The sequence below is a fragment of the Mirounga angustirostris genome, unplaced genomic scaffold (genome assembly GCF_029215605.1).
Source record: "Mirounga angustirostris isolate CCGP_5_RB_7025 unplaced genomic scaffold, mMirAng1.0.hap1 SCAF_7, whole genome shotgun sequence".
Lineage (NCBI taxonomy): Eukaryota > Metazoa > Chordata > Mammalia > Carnivora > Phocidae > Mirounga > Mirounga angustirostris.
This window is the reverse complement of record NW_026991715.1, coordinates 129,191,338-129,212,731: the sequence shown is the minus strand read 5'-3', so window position 1 is coordinate 129,212,731 and position 21,394 is coordinate 129,191,338. Positions and strand designations below refer to the sequence as shown.

Below are 21,394 nucleotides of genomic sequence, written 5' to 3'. Positions count from 1 at the left end.
CACATTTCCTGGGCATAACCTCATAGCAGCGGGCTTGTGTCCTAAGTTAGAAAGTTCTTGCTGAAAGCAGAGGCCACGTGCAGGAACCCGTTATGATCCGTGGGTCCTAGGCACTAACTCCCTGATGGGCTCTTTCCCCTATTAAAAAACAAACAAACCAACCCTGAACGTTATATTTCACGGCTGCATTGGTATGAAGACACGAGCTGGATTCTTTATTATCTCTTCATTACTATGATGTTTATACTGAAAACTCTCTTATGGGCCCTCTGCATGGTGGGGAAGCCAGCCCTGGCTGCCCACCTGTGCAAGGCATCTCCTGTGACCTTGGGCCGGTTACTTTAAGCCCCTGAACTTCCACTCCCTCACCTGAAAAAAAGGAGATAATAATCCTGGCTTTGAAAGGGTGAGCAGATTAAAAAACAAACACACAAAACACATGCAAGTAACCAGCCAAAGCATGGCAGATTAACATCCAAGGCCTGTCAGTCTCCTCTTCTGCACAAATGCATGCAGAAGGGCAGTCTGTGCCTGCCCCCCAGGACCACCGCCCCCTCACCACCCCCACACTGCTCCCCACCCTGGTCGTCTACTGAGCTGTCCTCAGGTAAAGTGACTGGTACATAAAATACATCTGTTTCTTTTAACAAACCTGAATAATAAAGTGAATTAGTGTATTTGTAACTCAGAATAGTTATCTGAACTTGGGTCTGTGACGAAACAGTGATATGGTCACAGGCTGATAAGTTGGAGGGGAGAGACACTGTGCCGAAGGTCCTCATGTGGAGAGACTGGCTAGCTCCCCTGCAGCCCCAAGGAACAACAGAGAGAAAGACGTTCAATTCCTGTGTGTGTTTGGGGCCTAGGAGTCACAGGGCATAGGGGGTGGAGATCTAAGGTCAGCTGTCTTGGCAGAGTTAATCAACACCTTATAAACCCAGGAGGGCCACAGAGCTCTGGGGAGGCATCAGGGACCTTTGAAACCTGTGCAGTCACATTCCTCATTTTATGGATGAGACCAGAGAAGTGAAGGGAATCCCAAAGGTCACTCATTCAGTGCCAGCAAAAAGATCTGCCTCCCAGATCGTTCTTCTTACCTACCCCTTGCCTTCCCGAGACTCTTGATGAGAATCCTACTCCCCAGTCTGGGGCTTTATAGATACAGACATGGGAAGGGGGATTATGTGATACACCCCACCGCCGCGGCCATTAACATCACAGTCATCACCGTCATTTGCAACCTTACTCTCATTGTCTTCTCCTCTTTCCCTCTCAAGAGGGGAAGATGCTTGAATAGGTTCGGACAAGAATAGTCTTGAGAACTTTAGGTCATGATAAGGCACGCACGAGAGGTATGAAGATGGAAGTCTCTCTGGGTCGTAGTGCTCAGGGGAGGAATTCAGAGGACACAAGATAAAGGAGGGCCAGGACCTTGGCAAGATTTGACAGAACCCAAGAGGAAGCAACAGTGGTCTAGAAGAGGGAGAAAATGCATGAGAAATGTTTAGGGGCAATGGGGGAAAATGGGTTAGAGAAGTTTCTGGCAACTGTTTTTCCTCCTCAGCTTTCTGAAAGATCCAGGAACCATGATTGAATCCAGCAGAGCTTGTCAGGGAGATTAGGGGTATGGAGCCCCTCGGGGTGGGAGACAATGGTGCCAGCAAAGTGAGGTAAAATGTCAAGCAATATTTATAGGCTCCCCAGTTTTGGAAAGGATGTGGGAGGAGGACAGATCCTCTCCTTTGAGAATCAGCAGGCCAGAGCCACGAATTCACAAATTCACGTAGCAGGGCAGTGGGAGATAAGGCTGGAAAAGTAATTTGAGACCTGTGAAGGAGGCTTACGGAACTAGGTCTTCCTTCAGGGCTGTGAATATGTTCAGTCTAAAGACGTTTGACTACAGGAGATTTTAATGTGCTCAACTGCTAATTTGTCCTGTAAACTTGGATATTTATTTCCTATTTTCTAAAAGTGAGTCACTCTGGTATTCACGTATCAGTATATTATCTACAGACACTACTGTATGTGGTTTCTCTTCTGTTAAGGCAAGTGCCTCCCTGTCAGCTCAAAAGGCACTTTCTTCTAATAAATCTTTTTCAGATACTAAGCATGCCAAGATGGATTAATCTGGCCATGAATTAGTAAGTCATGAATTATTAAAGAGGTTCTGTAAAGAAGTTCCAGCCATTTCCACAAAGATTTTTGCCTAGTCTGGCTCCAGAATGACTAAAGTGATTTTATAGAACATTTTTCCTAATATTCTAACCTGAATTTTCCTTACTTCATACTGCCTTTTTTGCCAGCAGGGTTCCCTTTTAATTTTGGTATTTTTGATTTATCCGTGTTAATGCCCTAGGTTTGTGATCTTTTTAAATGGAAATTTCTCTTTGATTGCAAAGGAGTTTCAGGTGTTTGAAAACCTGTATCACAAAGTTAATATGTAGCTTTTGAAACACCAAGCTTTTAGTGATGTTCATGTTAATATATCAGCACTCTTCCAACTTTTCATCACCACTAAAGACTCAATATATTATTTTGAAAAGAGTACAGAATCATCCTGTTTTATTCCATGAAAAACTTTCTGAGAAATGTTTAGGTAAATTGAATTTTAGGTCATCAAACGAAACATAGTCTAGGAGAATTTGATATTACAAAGAATATGTGTATATAGCTCTAAACACACACATATGTATATATACATTTATAATGTATCATGTAAACATTGTAATGTAATTATAGCTATATTCAATGTAATTGAGCCATTGTTTAAAATTAAAGTCCCTTAAATTATCTTATTTTAAAATAGCATATAATATAAACTAGGTATTGATAAAGGTGTCTTTAAAAATTACTATAAAAATTTCCTAAGACACAAAAGTTCTAAGCATACAGGGAAAAACTGATATATCATACTGTGTTAAAATTATTAATTTTTGCTCATCTAAAAATACCATTAAGAGGGGCACCTGGGTGGCTCCGTCGTTAAGCATCTGCCTTCGGCTCAGGTCATGATCCCAGGGTCCTGGGATCCAGCCCCGCGCTGGGCTCCCTGTTCAGTGGGAAGCCTGCTTCTCCCTCTCCCACTCCCCCTGCTTGTGTTCCCTTTCTCGCTGTGTCTCTCTCTGTCAAATACATAAATAAAATATTTTAAAAAATAAATAAATAAAAATTCCATTAGGAGTGAAAAGGCAAGTCACAGACATGGAGAAGATATTTACAATACATAGATTCCATGAAGGACTCATATCTGAAACACATTAACAAAAAAAATTAAAACTCCTATAAATCAACAACAAAAAGAAACCCAATAAAAAAGTAAGCAGAACAGGGCACCTGGGTGGCTCAGTTGGTTAAGCGACTGCCTTCGGCTCAGGTCATGGTCCTGGAGTCCTGGGATCAAGTCCCACATCGGGCTCCCTGCTCAGCGGGGAGTCTGCTTCTCCCTCTGATCCTCCCCCTCTCATGCTCTCTGTCTCCCATTCTCTCTCTCAGATAAATAAATAAAATCTTTAAAAAAAAAAAATAAGCAGAACAGACACTTTACAACTTTATTTAAAAAAAAAACCACTGTCAAATTTACAGAAGTAAAACAGCCAATGAATATTTGAAAAAGTTCTGTCACATTGGTCATCAGTGAAATGTAAATTAAAAACCACAATGAGGGCCCCTCGCTGGCTCTGTTGGTGGTGCGTGGGACTCTTGATCTCAGGATTATGAGTTCAAGCCCCACTTTGGGTGTGGAGATTACTTGAAAATAAAATCTTAAAAAAAAAAAAAAACAACCCACAGTGAAATGTCATTATATATCCATGAGAGTAGCTAAAATTTAAAAAACTGGCACCACCAAGTATGAGGAGGATGTGGGGAAACCAGGACTCACAACACAGTGGTGTTAAGGCATTGGGAAAGGTGGATATGTACCCGGAGCTCAGCAACTCTGTCCTAGGTCTGCACCCCACAGTTAGGATTTGTATGAGAATGTTCCATAACAGTATGTTCTAGATCAAGGGTCAGCAAATTACCACCCACAGCTATATTTGTATGGACTACAAGCTAGAAATGCTTTCTACATCTTCACTGGGTTTAAAAAAAAAAAAAAAAAAACACGTTTAGAAAATATGCAGCAGAGACCATCTGTGGCCCATAGAGCCTAAAACATTTACTATCTGGCTTTTACCCGCCCCCCCCCCCCAAAAAAAGTTGTTGACCCTTGTTCTAGAACTGAAACTAGAAACAAAGCAAGTGTTCATCAGCAACAGAATGGATAGCCAAATTGTGATGTGTTTATACAATGAAATAGTATACAGAAACGGGATGAACAGACTCTTAGCAGCAACATGGGGACTTTCACAAACAGATGCTAAGAACGAGGAGCCAGATATAAAAAAGTACATATCGCATGTGTTCATTTATATAAAGTTCAAAAATAGACAAAAGTCATCTATGATGTTGGAAGTCGGGATAATGGTTACCATGGGTGAAGGCTGGTTAGGGGTGCCAAAGTGGCTTTTGGGTTCCAGAAATACTGTTTCTTGGTCTGAGTGTTGGTTTTTGGAACATTCACTTTGTGAAATTTCATGGAACTGTACACTTACGACTTGTGCATATTTCTGTAAGTTTTTATTCTTTAATAAAAAAGTTTATTTAGGGGCACCTGGGTGGCTCAGTCGTTAAGCATCTGCCTTCGGCTCAGGTCGTGATCCCAGGGTCCTGGGATCGAGCCCCGCATCGGGCTCCCTGCTCCGCGGGAAGCCTGCTTCTCCCTCTCCCACTCCCCCTGCTTGTGTTCCCTCTCTCACTGTGTCTCTCTCTGTCAAATATTATTTAAAAACTCATTACATGAAGAAAAACCACCCACCCCAACAATGGAACTGCACCAACCACCAAGTAATGTTCCTCCATCACTAGAAAACCATCTACTGATAGCATTCTCTTGTTTATTGCCTTATCAACCCTACATCTTACTTGGATGAAACGTATACATTTTCCCATATCCAGTCCGGTCCCTTCGAAGACTGGCACTTTCTTCATAATCCGGCATCAGTGGCCCCAGCGCTCACCCAGCTTATTGGTAGAAAGCTATGAGCTCAGTGCTTTGAAAGTATTAGACACCAGGCCTTCCGAAAACCATGTAGTGTGGTTGTAAATGCAACAAGCTTATGCCTGTGATGCTCTCGTAAGATTCTTTCCATCCCATATCATGCCATGTTTTTCTCCATGTTTTTACAAGGGGGTATACACCGGCTAGAGTCTGTTGAAGAATATAATGAGCTAATGGTGCGAAATGGGGACCCCCGGGCCAGGATGTTGGAAGTCTCCCGAGATGGCCGAAAGCACTCTCTTCCCCAGCTACTGGACTCCACCAGAGCATCACAGGTAGTACGGTACCACAGAGCTTTCGTTTTCTCATGCCGTGCAAGTTTCCCGGTTAGGGACATAAGAGTGTGTTTCCACCCCTGCGTCTCTAGGCTTTCTTTTACTCTTTCAGAGACCAACAAGAGCATCCATGTTGTGAAGAACTGCCCATCTGTGTGGGCAGGGGTATTTGGGACTAGAGATGTAGCACAGAGAGCGAGGTCTATCCATGGAGGTTAGGAGGAAGTCAGCCTAGTATTTGAAAACAGTAGAGAAAAATAATCCTTTGTTGGATCTCGACATCTTGGTCCCTCTTCCTACTGTGTGTTTTGGAACTGAGAGCTGCTTTCACTGCCAGGAGACCATGGCGCCTCACGGTCTGTGGTCGACCACCATTGCCTGTTTCGTGGGCGCATCAGGTGTCACCGTAACCACTGGGTGGGTGGGTGGGTGGGTGGGTGTTGGGTTGTGTGAGGGGGGGGCATTGCCTGTGTGTGCCCATACTGTGTCTGGGATTTTCCCTGTTACACAGTAATGACTCAAACAGGCAAGGTCAGAGGGGCTGCGGATGGGGGTGAAGGAGGCAGTGATGTTAATATCCCAGGGCCTGCCTCAGAAGAGCTCAGGGCTCCATAATTCTTCACAGGGCTCTTCCTCAATTACATCAACCTCAACCCAGTAAAAAGTGGGTAGAGAGCTCCTAACCAAGTTGAAGGCAGGCTCAGTCTCAGGAACTTGTGGAGTGTTCTCTCAGTCCTGGCACCATCAGCCCCAGGGCTCGAGAGAAACCATTGGCATCTTGCCTACAATGAAGCAGAGATGGAGGCGGAGGGTGGAGCAGCAACATCCATAAGTGCATGTAGACTCATAGATCGTAGAGATGAAAAGGACCTGGGGCAGGTCATCTGGGTCGGGTCGTTACTTTGGGTGTGTTATCACCATTTTAGAGACAGGCCAATGAATCTCAAAGAGATTTGCCAGAATCACTGGGAAGAACGTTTTACCTAGCCAGTCAAATAAGAAGTGCCCGTGTTCCAGAGGCAGCTGTTGATCAGGTTATGCTGTGTGGAATCTACCCAAAGACAGCTTGAGTCGGGATGTGGAGAAAAAGCAGAGCAGAAAACCTGCATGGGTCCTGGTTAAAACCCCTCCGGACCCGTGACGGGAGATGAGCCTGTGGCCTGCTCAGAATAATCCAACTGGACTGGCGGAGTCAGGGGGTGGATCAGAAATCGTAAGAGAGCCACGTTGTCAGTCTGTCTTAGTGCAGAAAATGAGAGAGGGTTTCCTGCCATCACAGCCAAGGAGGCCTCACTCTGAGGTGATTTCTTAACTGAGAGAAACCCGACCATATTTATAGCCCAGAAATACCTATTTCTAATGAGGCTTCTAGAAAGCACAGGCTGGTGAAGATTTTAGAGGAAAGACTTTTTCAAACCCTTGTCAAATCATCCTTTTCCTTTTCTTCTTTTTTTGCCAGGATTCACCCTTTTCCCTTGTTCTCTCTCTCCCTACAAAGCATTGCCAAGAGTACAGCCACCCAATACAGCTTTCCACAATGATGGAAATATTTTATGTCTGTACTGTCCAGTATGGTAGCCACGTGTGCCTACTTGAGCACACGAAAAGTGGATAGTGAGACTGAGGAGTGTAATTTTTATTTTAATCTTCATTTGCGTATAGACAGCCACAGGTGACTATATTGGACAGCAGAGGTCTAAAAAGTGCAGTGGGACCCCTGAAACTCATCAAGGGAACAAGGAAGCGTGCAGGCCTCTGGTTCCCACTGGCTCCCAAAGGGGGGATGGCAAGAGGTGCAGCTGGAGATTGGTCAGAGAGAGTTCCCTCACAAGGCTACACATGAACTCCGTATTCGAGGGTTGAAAACCCATGGACTCTGTCTGGCCGTCTCCATGATGGTTTCAGTAAAAGGGTAGTAACCTTGCCAAGCCAACATTTTTTAAATGAATCAGAGTCTGGGAGGCCAGTATAGCTGGTAGATATTTTGTAAAACTGCAAAATATAATGGTTTTAAGCTGCCAGGAATACAAAAATATCATTAGCAGACATCTCACTTCTAGCTTGGCTGTAGAATATACTAATTAAGGATTAAAAACTATTTTCTGATGTCTCTTTTCTCACATTAAGCATGAAGTGATTTTTTTTTTTTTTTTTTTTTTGCTTATGCTGGAATATCTGTCTCATTTAAGAGATTGATTATTCTAAGAAGGATAGCAAGAAGATAGACTGTGGAAGTGCTTTAGCAATAGGTTTGCTGAAACTCTTGTTTATGTTATAAATAGTGTACCCTGCTTATACACGTGTGCATGTGGGTGATGGACAAGAAAGGGGTTGAGATTTGAGCTTCTGCATGCCAGGACGGGGGGAAACGGTGGCTGATGGGAAAGTATTTTCTTTTCCAAATGTGAGGGGTTAGAACCAAAGCTGCTGCCGTTTGTCAGTGGGGTGTTTTATGTGGAATAACAGTTGTCGGGGTTTGTGGTTTGGGTTTTATAAGAAACAAGGGCTTGCTACATTTTTGGTTGAGCGCATTAAGCTTAAAATGGCAAGATACTTTCTAACCATGATTGTGAATTGGGATGGGGGTAGGAGCGGCTTCCAGGGAGAACCTGACCACAGGATAGCCCTCCTACGTCTCTGAGGCCTCTCGGCTTCCGGTTCCTGACTCCATTCCAGAAAGCACGAAGTAGGACGTATGGGGTACGGTCAAAGAAAGAGCAACCCTGGGTGCTTGCAGCCTCCACTCAGCTCTTTTGTGGAGAGGGAAGCATGGCAGTGTGTTACAGCAGAGGGCTGGCTGAATCCAGTGGGATTCATCATAAACTCCTTTAGCTGCTTGACCAGAGATGGAGCGCAGAGAAATGGCTGTCTAACCCAAAAGACAACTGAGGTTTTCACAATCTGAATATATTTTGATGCCAGAGGCCCCAGAAGGGTAATGAGACTATCCCTGACCTGGCCATGCGCTGACTTTTAGGAATACCAGATTGTAAAGAAGTCCACGCGCTCCCTAAGCGCCACTCAGGTGGAATCTCCTTGGAGACTCATTCGGCCATCGGTCATCTCGATCATCGGGCTGTACAAGGAAAAAGGCAAGGTGAGCTCCTTTCTGCTCACTGTTTTGGCCCCCAGGTGAATGTTAGCATATATTTCCTAAATGGTTAACTTTGTTGTTGTTTTTACATGAAATAAAAAATAAAAGATACAAAGAGGAGTAGATTAAGTGGCCTTTGTATAGATTTGAGTGGATTCCCTAGCATCCTTTCCTGTGGGCTGCTGAGTGAGTCACGCCCTTTTGGCCTTCTGACATAAGGAGTCCCCAGCACCTGGGAGCTAGGGCACAGGTGGGAGTGGAGTGAATGCTCCAACATTGACTACTATTGAAAGAAAAGCCACCCCTGTAGCTTCAGGGGATATATTCCTAGTTATCCTTTTGAATGAATTTCATAACATTGCCATTATCACAAAGAGAAGAATACAAAAAAGTTGGTATTATACAAATGACAAAACATCCATTTCGATATTATACAAAATGGAAAGACTGACACAAAAGAATAAAATAAATATGGCACCCGAATTGTATGAAATGACTCTCCTGAGCTATTAATTGATCCATGTGAAGTTGCCATTTTTGGAGACCAAAGGTTGTCAAATACTGGCAAGTTCCTATGTTTCAACGTAAAACTTTCTCCCTTTAATGTAATGCATAGCTGGTGCAATGCAAATAGATCTGAGGAAGGAAGTGGAAAAGGGAACGCAAATTTAAATTTATAGCTGGTTAGCTTAACTCTGAGCCTAGCTGGGAAGGAGGCCTCAGTTAAATAGAAACAAGAGCAGATGCCCTCAGTTAAATACTGCAATGACAACCTGGACCCCCTTCTGCTTGGGGTGTAGGGCCTTGGCTTTAGCATTGCTGGAGGTCGAGACTGCATTCGAGGACAGATGGGGATTTTTGTCAAGACCATTTTCCCAAATGGATCAGCTGCAGAGGATGGAAGACTTAAAGAAGGTAGGAGAAAGCCTCTCAGTGGTTCTCAGTGGTGGTGAGCTCTGATTCCTTCAGAATCTGCCCCATTGCAAGATGTGAAACCAGGGGCACAGCAGCCAAGGGCCATGGTCTTGGGGGTCAAGCAGACCTGAGCTGAATCCAACACTTGCTACATCATGACCTTGGACAGTTGATGTAACCTGAGCTTTACTTTCCTCAGTTTGTAAGCTTGGAATATTAAAACCTATCTTGAGGAGTCATTGTGGGGATTAAATGAGATGATGTGTGGAATGATTTGGTATTTTTTATTTGGGTCTTTAAATGTCTGTCTTGTCCCCTTGGTCCTTGATCGTGTTCCTTGCCTTGAAAATTCCTGAGAGCTTGCAGGCCGTTCTTGCCTCAGGGCTGAGTACACACACACCTTTTATATTCTCCATAGCACCTGCCATTTTGCCATGCATAAACATACTAAATGAGTGCTTTTTTCCTCCTAGCTTTATTGAGATGTAATTGATCCATAACATTGTGTAAGTTGAAGGCGTACAACATGATGGTTTGACATACACATATATTGCAAAATGAGCAGCACATTGATTTGGCTAACACCCTCATCACATCATATAATGACTGTGTATGATGGGGGGAGGTGAGAACATTTAAGATCTACTCTCTTAGAAATTTTCGACTGGACAGAACAGTATTGCTAACTATAGTCACCGTGCTGGACATTAGATCCTATTCGTGAGCCCTGATTTTTTTCCTGCCTTATTAACACATTTCCTTCATGAAACGACTAAATCACACTATTTGTAGTTACCTTCAGAAATGCTGCGATTGGTCAGTTCAATTGACTCAAATTTTAGGTACTGTTATGTTCTGCTGGCTTATTTTTTTTAACCGATTGAGTCCATTGGAGGCTCCTTTTTCTAGGCAGAGCTACCCTAGGAGCCTACAGGCTAATGATAAGACGTGACCAGGCTTATTTTGAGGACAGAATATTTATTTCTCTCTCTTAGAGGAAGGATTAACTCCCAGGTGATATTTGTATCTAGTTTCAAAACAATGTGAAATTCTTTTTTTATATATATATATCTTCTTTGGACAACTGATTTTTGTATCCCATGACTGTTCTAAACTCATCTACCTTTTTGGGTAGATTCTTTTTTTTTTTTTTTTGCTTCTTTGTTGTTGTTTATTTTTATTGTTATGTTAATCACCATACATTACATCATTAGTTTTAGATGTAGTTTTCCATGATACAATGTGAAATTCTAACAGAGCATTTTTATAATGGATGTGCCATGTGCTCATTTGACTGAAATTCATCCTGCAATACTGGTAAGATGGGGGGAAATGGAGGAAAAAGCAGTCGTTAGTAAAGGTTAATAGCACTTGAGTCTCCTAAATACTGTTTTTTCATACGTGTTCATTTACAATGAAGGTAAATCATTGGAATGGATTTTCAACGTGTTGAATGATCTTTTAAAAATCTTGTATAAAGATTTTTAAGAGCATGAGCAATCATTTCCCATATGGAAGCAAACCAAAATCCTCACCTAGTTAGGTGATTATTTTTAAACAGGTCATTTCACCTCTTTTACAACTTCTGTAATTGCATTAGAGAGAAAGCACATAACAAATGCATGGGGTACTGCTACATTTTCAAACTCATCTACAGGATTCCTTTAGTGGAATACACAGTGTGCTCCTGGGATTAGCTGTCCATGAGAGGTGAAAAGCTGTGTTCTGATGCTGATTTGCACTTTGTTATAGGTAAGGGAAGTCCCCCTTTTGTCCTGAACTGCTGTACGAAGTTCATCTGTTCTTCTCTCGGGGGCCACTTTGTCGTGTTTTGATGAACTGCTATTCCAAAACACAGACCATGTTACAAGAGTACAAACCAAAAACAGACTCTTACAGGTCAACAGGATGTCCAAGCTGGAAAAATGACCTGACTCTACCTTCTTGGGCTTGAAGATGAGGATGAGTCCAGGATAGTTTGGGAGAGAGAGAGAGAGAGAGAATGAATGAGAGAGCTACTTGGTATTAGCCCACAATAATCTCTTAGATAGAAGCATGTAGTGATTGACCAGCTTCATGACTGAGAACCTGGAACAGCATCAATAAGACCAGGCGTCTAGACTATTTCTGGAGGCAGGGCTGCCATTCTTAAATGGTATCTCAAAAGTTTTTGTCTCTGTTATTAAAACAGTTTTCCACAACCCATGATGATTCTCCAAGCTCAAAAATCTTGTCTTTCTGCAAATACAGAAGTGGATTTCTCACATGTTGTATATGTTCTTGCTTTATTGGCAGTGGCCTTAAGTTTTTAAACACTATGTGGAAAGACTTGGGACTCATTATTGCATTTTGATCTCTAAACGTAGGACTCCTTTTATCAAACTTGGCAGTGGCTAAAGAATAACGTCTTGATATGTCCCCTAGTTGTTTTCATTAAAGATGGAGATACAGAAATACTGCGAAAGAATATGCATTGTTATTAGTTGTCCCATTTTGTGAAATTCCTGGGAGCTAAGTTAATGAAAGCACACTGGAACAATAAAAATCATTTTATAGACTTGTAAATCAGGTACCATATGCTATCTTCTAAAGCACAATGTCAATGTAATTCTCCTATCTGGTCACTAGGGGATGAAATCCTTGATGTAAATGGAATACCAATAAAGGGCTTGACGTTCCAAGAAGCCATTCATACCTTTAAGGTAACAACATTCGTATTTATCTCTTTTGTCTTCTTTCTTTTTCTTCCTTTATTTCCTTCTGGTTTGGGTTTGAGATTTTTTTTTTTATCCACCCTTCGATCTAGGAACAATCTGAATGTTTTTGCCCTTCTATCTTTTTGTTTTTTCAGCAAATCCGGAGTGGATTATTTGTCTTAACGGTACGCACAAAGTTACTGAGCCCAAGCCTCACGCCCTGCTCAACACCCACACACATGAGCAGATCCAGCTCCCCAAACTTCAACACCAGTGGGGGCAGCTCAGCGGCAGGCTCTGATGAAGGCAGTTCTTCGTCCCTGGGTCGGAAGGCCCCTGGGCCCAAGGACAGGATTGTCATGGAAGTGACACTCAACAAAGGTGACACCAGCTCTTCCTCACTTTCATTGCATTGTCTTGAGTAACAATTTGTAATCTGTTCTTAAGTTAACCTTTTATATTTTTTCTATAAATTGTTCCTTTGGAACAATCTGCTGCCAACCACGTATGGTAGTCTCTAAATGGACAGTGGGATCAAAAGTAGAGATTTTAGTCGTTTTACTAAAGTGAAAAGAAGTTAGCACTAGCACAAAAAGTCTTTTAAGCTCTCCCCAGACGAATCACTGTGTGTCAGAAACTCAGGTTAAAAAAAGAAAGAAAGAAAAATCATAGACTGGCTTAATTCTAGGGCTAATGTAAAATTTTAAAGAACAGGGCGCCTGGGTGGCTCAGTCGGTTAAGCGTCTGCCTTCGGCTCAGGTCATGATCCCAGGGTCCTGGGATCGAGTCCCACATTGGGCTCCCTGCTCAGTGGGGGAGACTGCTTCTCCTTCTCCCACTGCCCCTCCCCCTACTCATGCACTCATTCTTTCTCTCAAATAAATAAAAAATATTAAAAAAATTTTTTTTAAAACCAAAGATTATAGTTAATACCGTCAACATGGGGCACCTGGGTGGCTCAGTCGTTGAGCATCTGCCTTCGGCTCAGGTCATGATCCCAGGGTCCTGGGATCGAGCCCCGCATCGGGCTCTCTGCTCAGCAGGAAGCCTGCTTCTCCCTCTCCCACTCCCCCTGCTATGTTCCCTCTCTCACTGTCTCTCTCTTTGTCAAATAAATAAAAAAGAATACACTCAACAACTAAAAGTTGTGCGTCTTCACCAAATCTTACTGCTTTTCGTCTTTCTTTCTTTTTTCTCTACACCTACTACAGAAATATGATAAGCAGTTAAATAACCAAGAGATTAGTTGCTTAAAAAGGCAAGTGAAAGAAAACTTAAAGCTGTGTATCCAGAATAAAAAATATTGGGGCCCCTGGCTGGCCCAGTCAGTGGAGCACATGACTCTTGATCTCGGGTTTGTGAGTTGCAGCCCCACATTGGGTGCAGAGATTACTTATTCTTTAAAAAATATATATATACACATATATATTACTTTGACTCTGCCTATTTCCAGAAACAGACTTGAGGAGGCTCTTTAGACTAAGCGGAGAGCGGACCGCTAAATAATTCACAGCCCATAGTTAGCCTAGTCTGCCGTGAACTCATTTCATTTACAGAATATGATGATGTTGACAAAGGAAAGCAGGATTTCCATTCTGAGTCTGGTCACAAATAAATGGTTATTGGTCTGAATATACATTAATGCAGCTTCAGATCACTTATACTTTTTTTTTTTTTTTAATTTTATTTTCTTTGACTGATGCCTCTCACAGAGCCAAGAGTTGGATTAGGCATCGGTGCCTGCTGCCTGGCTCTGGAGAACAGCCCTCCAGGGATCTACATTCACAGCCTGGCCCCAGGCTCAGTGGCCAAGATGGAGAGCAATCTGAGGTTCGTTGTAAACCCGATCGTATAGGCTTCTCGCGCGTTCATGAATGAATGAATGAATGTACATGTAAGGTATCCTGCCCTATTACATCCTTGTGTGAGATCTTAAACTTCTGTATTATTGGCAGTAATGTAGCCAAGGTTACAATTAATAGCATTTCCTAAAAGGGGAAAAGCTAATCTAATTGAAATTGGGTTGAAGTAGAGAACTCTGTATCTTGGCTTGCCTATTTTGATCTATTTGGACTCAGAAGCTCAGTTTCAGAAACTTGACAAAATACAATTCTGTACAGATATCTATGATTACCTAAGTACTTTCTTTCATGTTTATATCATTTATGTAAAATTCATATGTAATGCTAGGAACTGCTCCTAACAGCTCATAATCGCTGGATACCAAAGAGTCCCGAAAGCCTGCCCTTCACTAGGAGGCCTTTATGATTAAGTATAATCTCTTGAGCCTTTCCTGTTGTTTCATTCCTTTTTGAGTGATGTTGTCTAGATGCTTATTGTCTGAAATCACTGTGTGTCTGATTTCTCAATCTAGCTAGTTGATTGGTAGCATGGGTGTTCTGTTTATAAAGAGATGTCTAGGTGTTCTATTCAGAGTAACTGCAATGGGCCTGTGCCCACCTAAACTTCACAAGAAGTACACACATTGCACAAAACACCCTTTGCAAACAGTATCACCTTTCTCCCCTGTAAGCTTCCAAGTCCTTGAGCAGTTGAGGAATTGTCAAAATGATATTCCTTAAGGTTGCCATTTTGGGGCCCTGTCAGTAGATTATATTATGTTTTTAGTTAATCATCAGAGTGAATTTCCATACAAAAAAAATTTTTTAGCAAATCATCGAAAGTACATTAAAGAAAATATACTTTTAGAACCCCAGGAAAAAAATCCTTTAATGACATCCCAAGATGATGTTTCTTTCTTGAATGTTTCCATATGTCTGGAGCCTGCCAAATGAACATTCTTCAAACCCCACATAAAGAGTCTTTGTTCTCTCATACCGAGTTCTCTGCCTATAATTTCAAGTCAAAATGGGCATCTTGTCCCCAATTTCTCATTTGTTCAAATTTGAAACGGTTTTACAAACTCTTGGGTAACCTTTGAGCTTCAGGTATTTCTTCCTCAAATTATATTACAATAATCATTTCAAGATGGTAGGAAAAAAGAAAATGATGGTGGTCAAGGGGCTATCTTGTGATGATCAAAAGGTAGACAGACCTGAGTTCAACAGTGTGTGACATCGGGGTGACCTCTGAGCCTGGGGCCTTATCTAAATAATAGGAATAATAATACCTGTTCAAAGTATTGCTATGTACATTGCTTTGTTTATATGAATGTGTTGCTTTTTTACCCATATGCAAAGACAAAAGGATGTCATTTGCTTGTTTAAGGTATTCAGAAAAGATTTCAAATTATAAACCTCTCCCAGAAGGAGATCTTGTAAAAAGCTAACTGTTACCACAGAGTGTTGGTCATTTGTCCTCCCTAGCCGCGGAGATCAAATCCTGGAAGTGAACTCGGTCAACGTCCGCCATGCTGCTTTAAGCAAGGTCCATACCATCCTGAGCAAATGCCCCCCAGGACCTGTGCGCCTTGTCATCGGCCGGCACCCTAACCCAAAGGTGAAGTATTTCATATTGTTCTGAGTATGGGAAGATGGCGTGGCTGTTTGTCCTGAAGCAGTGAGACACGTGTTCCTATGATGATGTACGCTCTTTGGTGAGACAGTTTACCCAGCTGGGCATGGGAATCATCAGCTTGTGGTCACTCGGTGACCAAGGTAACCGATACACATGGGAAACAAATCACTGATCTGGACGTCTTTGTCTTCATACTCTTAGAAATTTTATTAGAAAATTTTGACATTGTTATTGGTGAATATAAAATGTGGTAGAAGATAAAGAGTGCTCGGTTCTGAGTAAGTCCCAGCTGGTTGTTTGATCTCTGGTGAGATACTTAACCTTTTTTGGGTTTCTGCATCAAGAAAATCTGAGAGCAGTGGACTAAATGGTCCCTCCAGGCCATCCTCGACCTGAGCAGAATACTTCTGTAATTAAGGCTTAAGAGCCCACTAATTTCTTTCAACATCATTATCACATTGTTGAATTTGCTGATAATCATAGCCCCTGTATCCTTGGCCTTTGCTGATATTTAGTTGTATCTTTTCTATACTTAAGCAGTTGTTTTGAATTTTTTTAGGTTAACCAGAAGCCACTTGAGCAAATTTGATTCTACTGGCGTTGAGCACTGCATTTTTGTTGTTTTGAGTACTTGATGTAAAAATCTTTTTAAATTAGCTTGTCTCTAATATTGCAATCAGGTTGTATTTTTACAAAATTTAACCTTTTCCTTCCAACAACTCAAAATGCTCCTTAAGAACATTAGCCCTTTTTGTGCCTGTCCTATGACCACCTCTTCTGTATCATTTATACTATTATGTCCTACATGGGCCCAGGCTGCTGTGCTTAATGAACTTGTATGCCATTTTGAGAGTAAGAAGTCTGTGCGGAGGGCGCCTGGGTGGCTCAGTTGGTTAAGCGACTGCCTTCGGCTCAGGTCATGATCCTGGAGTCCCCGGATCGAGTCCCATATCGGGCTCCTTGCTCAGCAGGGGGTCTGCTTCTCCCTCTGACCCTCCCCCCTCTCATGTGCGCTCTCTCTCTCATTCTCTCTCTCAAATAAATAAATAAAATCTTTAAAAAAAAAAAAAAGGAAGTCTGTGCGGAGAGACCTCATGGGTCCTCCCATGTCTGAGATTTCTTTAGTGGGTTAATTTTATGGCATCATTTTTAGTGTCTTAGTGGGGTCTGTGGTACTGGTTCTCCACAGTGCTTGGTTGGTCAACAATTGCCATTGGACTAATTCAAAGTCAACTCCGCTACTGTTTTTTTCCCCAGATTGTTTTCTCTTGTCTACGTGCATTCTCATTTATGTCTTAAATAAAAACTTCTTGAATATCATTCATATAGAACCAAGTCTGCTTCTGCCTTTTTCCATTTTTTCTCATCACTTCCTATTTTTCCTCCTTTCTATTTTGTAATCCTAACACTATCTCTTACAGCCTCTTCTCCTTTGTCTTCCTGCTGTCCCCCATGGCTCTCTTTGGGTCATTTTTAACAGCATTTTGCCTCATACTCACAGCTAGAGTAGTCTTGGCTCCTTCCTCCAGGGTCCTCCCTTGGATTCCATCACCTTAATGGCCATACCCCCTTCCCCCTTCCCCCTTCCCTCTTCCAAAGCAGTCCAATAAGCTTGGGCTGACCCAGCACATCCCTCAGCAACATTATAAAAAAATCAGTTCTCAGTGATTTGCAGTCATTGGCTTCAGGCACGTCTGACTTCAGAATCCATTCCAACATAGCACAGGTCACGATTTGTTTGGAGGTCTGCTTCAACTCAGCCCAAAAGCATCTGCCCAATTTGCCAATACAATCAAACATCAAAATGCCATTTCCGTGCAAAGCATAATAATCCTGATGGACTGGTGGTCTGCGAGCCTGTTGAATACCGGTTGATTCATGTGTCTAGCCACAGTAAAACGGTCGTCATGATGGCATTGGAGATACATCCAGCAAAACCAGATTTCAGTATTTGTTTGACTAGATTTCACATTTCTTCCTAGGTAAACATGGTGTTCTTAGTTGTAACATCATACTATATTTTTCTTTTGGTCAAGATTCCACTTTATGTTTAATGTATTTTTGTACCGCTCACCCCCCATTTCATGCCAATAGTACATTTGGGTACTGAATGTATGTGCTTCCTTAGTTTTCATGTTGTTCCAATAGAAATACCACAAGGATTTTCTTTTCTTCTGTTTCTCATAATGACTGAAGCAGTGGCTGCCCAACTGGAATATTCAAACCCTCCAGGTCTAGACAAGCTAAGATTTGGACTTGCCAGAAGAAGGTCAGAAGGGTCCATTTTTAACTGGTACTGGGGCTCTCAGCACGAATAGAATTATCCAGGAAATCTTTCACTTGTTCCAAACCCCAGCCGTCTTTTTCCCACTCAGAAAAACAGCTGCAAACATTGAAGGTCTAATGTCAAGAAAAATTTGCAGGGCGCCTGGGTGGCTCAGTCGGTTAAGCGTCTGCCTTCGGCTCAGGTCATGATCCCAGGGTCCGGGGATCGAGTCCCGCATCGGGCTCCCTGCTCCTTGGGAGCCTGCTTCTCCCTCTGCCTCTCTCTCTCTCTCTGTCTCTCATGAATAAATAAATAAAATCTTTAAAAAAAAAAATGTAATGCTGAATCCTGCATAGCTTTATTTACTTATGAGGACAAATTGCTATGCTTATCCAAATATTATTTATGCTAAATGTTATTTTACCACACAAAATTACCATTCTAAGTTTACAGTATTCTTACCTTTAAAAAAGAAATTCTGTGCAAGTTATGTAATTGTCTTTTAAAATATCTCATAATTCAGCGTATGTCAGGCTTTAAAAAATTATTTTCTGTGAATAATGACAGTTATGGATAACAACTGATGGGGGGGAAAAATCCATGAATCTACCATGATTCCAGTAAATATAGAAAGAAAAGAGTTATAAAATGACTATTTTGAAAAGTTCATTGTAAAAATTGATCCAAGTAAAAATCATCAATGATACTAAAACCATTGAGTAAAAATATACTGGGGAGCAGGATACTGATGTTGTCTCAAGCTGTCTCCTCATAGATCACTCATTGATGACCAAAAAAAAAAAATTCCAGTGGAGAAATCCGGTGAACTCCATCCTAACCAAGTGGTCAAAGTTATCACCAGCCATGAAACATGAAACACTGACCCTGAGTGCCCCTCTGAAGCATGAGAAGGAAACAGTTTTTGTAGTTTTTCTGCCAAAAAAATGCATAATCTAAGTCTTAGCATGAAGAAACTATCACACAAATCCTAATTGGGGGTTTGATTGGCCTGGGTTTCTTCCAAAGTATCAGTATTGTGACAAAGAAAGGCTCAGTAATGTTCTGGATTAAAGGAGTCTAAAAAGACATGACAACTAGACCCTGAATTGAATTCTGGATTGCCAAAAATGAAATTTCTATGAAGCATTACTATGCAAAGGTGTTGGCTGGTGACCATCTACTAAGACCCACAAGATAAGGAGCTCACACCAGAATGCAAATCAGTTACCTCATGATGTACACCACTCAGTTCAGTGGGCACTTTTTCCCCAGGAGGACACTGTTGGTGAAAGAAACTGAGTGTTGATAAGCATTCTGGAGGAAAAACCTATCTCCTCGCAAGCTGGCATCAAATTTCCTATGAACTACTTCTGTCTACAGACACACTTGGAATAGTGTTTCTGAAGGATAGTATTAGGACAGTTGGCTAAATTGGAATATGAAATGTAAATTAGACAGTCGTTTGTGTCAATGTTAAATTTCCTAGAATGGTAATAGTACCAGGGTTATTGAAGAGAATGTCCTTGTTTTGAGGAGATACATGCTAAAATATTTCTGGGTGAACGTTCATGATGTCTGCAACTAACTTCCAAATGGTTTAGTAAAAAGTGAAGCAGTGTGTGTGTGTGTGTGTGTGTGTGTGTGTGTGTGTATTAAGAAAGAGCATGAGTGGGGAGCCTGGATGGCTGTCAGTCAGTTAAGCCTCCGACTCCTGGTTTTGGCCTGGGTCATGAACTCACGGTCATGAGATCGAGCCCTGCATCAGGCTCCGTGCTCAGATTCTCTCTCCCTCCCCCTCTGCTTCTCCCCCTGCTCATGTGCTTTCTCTCTCTCCCTCCCTCTCTCTCTCTGTCAAATAAATACATACATACATACATAAATAAAATCTTAAAAAAAGAGCATGAGTGTAAATATGGCAGAATGTGTAAAACAACAACAGTGAAGAGTATACTCCTCTTGTGCTGCTCTTACAAGCTTTATGTAGGTTTGCAATTGTTTAAATAAAATCTAGGAAGAAAAGAAATAGAAGTGAGTGTTCTAGAGAGGCAGGTATCAGCCATGTGGTTGGTAACTATAGCACCTGGGCGCGTTAATGACTTGGGGAACCAGCCGAAGGTCTTGTTTTGAACATATTGTTGGAAGCGATCAGCTAACCCGGCTGTCCTTATATGCCCTGAGTTATTGCTTCCGAGGACTGTCATAATCTTTGGTGCTGTGGTGTCCCTCTTTATCTGCACTCAGCCTCTGACTCAGGTCCTAGCTACTTTTATTGGGGAAAAATAAATAAAGAAAACCATCTCATTTGTGCTTTCTGCTGAAAATCAGGTTTCCGAGCAGGAAATGGACGCAGTGATCGCACGCAGCACTTATCAGGAGAGCAAAGAGGCCAGCTCCTCTCCAGGCTTAGGTACTGTAATTGCACGTCTTCGTCCAGCATGAGTAGAGCTTTCCAGGAAGCTCCCCCAGGGGGCCCTGCCCCATGCTGTGATATTAGAGTCTTTGTCATGACCAGGTTTGGCAGAAGTCATTGTCAAAGAGATCCTGTGCTTGCTCCTAGCTGCTACTTTTGATTTCTGCTGTTATTTAATGTGCTTTATTAAAGTTCTAATCATGCATGCTTCTTACACTATGAGATAATTTACAAAAATGAGTTAACAGCATTTCATGTGTTTATGTACAATTCATCTGAAATGGCCTAGGTAAAAAGTAATACCAAAATATCAGTTGTTTGGTAGACGCAGAGTGTTCTCCGTTCCAAAGCCTGGGGTTTCTTTACGTGAACTAAAGGTTTCCACCCAGTATGGCAGCCTTACTTCAATAATAAGTAGATATTTTTTTAAGTTTCAACTGAAGAAGAGTAATAGTAGAAGCTCCCCAAATCATGATTTCCCCCGTCTTAAGTAGGAAAGTTCAGGCAGAGAAGGATTGAGATAATAAGAATTTCCTATGAATTTCAAATTGGAAACATTGCATCAAGTTTTAAAAGTAATGTTTCCAGTAGAATGGAAATTCAAAGGGACTCTGCAAACATGTCTCAACTCAAGATATTACTGATGTCAAGACTGATGTCGGGCGAAAAAGAAACTGAGACGTGAGTTACTGGTTGTCGGAGGAAAAGGAAGGCATAGGATTTTTTGGCAGCCATGGAATACCCTGATTATTTGCATCCATAATTAATATATTTAAAGTGGCCCCAGCCATAATGGGCTCTTTATTCGGCCAGTCCGTTCTCCTGACCTGCCTGCAAACTGCCCTCTCATAATCCCGGCGTATGCCCACAATCATTTACAAAAGATTTTATTAAGCTATGAACCTCATGTGCAAGCTCTTTTTGCTCATGGCATATAACTTAAAGTTTCAACGCCAAATCTTTTCATCCTTCTACTAAAAACCAAAATAGGTATTCAACCCTCCCCCGAGTTCCTTCAGGAGTTTGAGTGGCATTTCTTTGTTCATTGATCCTTCAATCCATTCAACAAATATCACTGAATACTTCCTAGATCCAGGTGCAATGCTGAGCACTGTGGGGTCAGATCAGTGAGGGTCTCAGCCTTATAAATAGTTGAGGAA

General features: G+C 41.9%; 1 protein-coding gene across 10 annotated transcripts in view; it reads left to right on the top strand.

Annotated features, from left to right (window-relative positions):
- Window positions 1–21,394, top strand: part of PDZD2 (PDZ domain containing 2) — a 218,794-nt gene that overhangs the window by 171,301 nt on the left and 26,099 nt on the right. For all 10 annotated transcript variants that reach the window (XR_008505115.2, XM_054504637.2, XM_054504635.2 and 7 more), the window contains 8 exons: window positions 5,231–5,376; window positions 8,354–8,473; window positions 9,271–9,385; window positions 12,014–12,087; window positions 12,237–12,462; window positions 13,794–13,911; window positions 15,408–15,540; window positions 20,150–20,231. Coding sequence is in view for 9 of the 10 variants with exons in the window: in XM_054504637.2 (XP_054360612.2) it covers window positions 5,231–5,376; window positions 8,354–8,473; window positions 9,271–9,385; window positions 12,014–12,087; window positions 12,237–12,462; window positions 13,794–13,911; window positions 15,408–15,540; window positions 20,150–20,231 (1,014 nt within the window). In the remaining variant the exon portion in view is untranslated. The remainder of the gene's footprint in view (window positions 1–5,230; window positions 5,377–8,353; window positions 8,474–9,270; window positions 9,386–12,013; window positions 12,088–12,236; window positions 12,463–13,793; window positions 13,912–15,407; window positions 15,541–20,149; window positions 20,232–21,394) is intronic.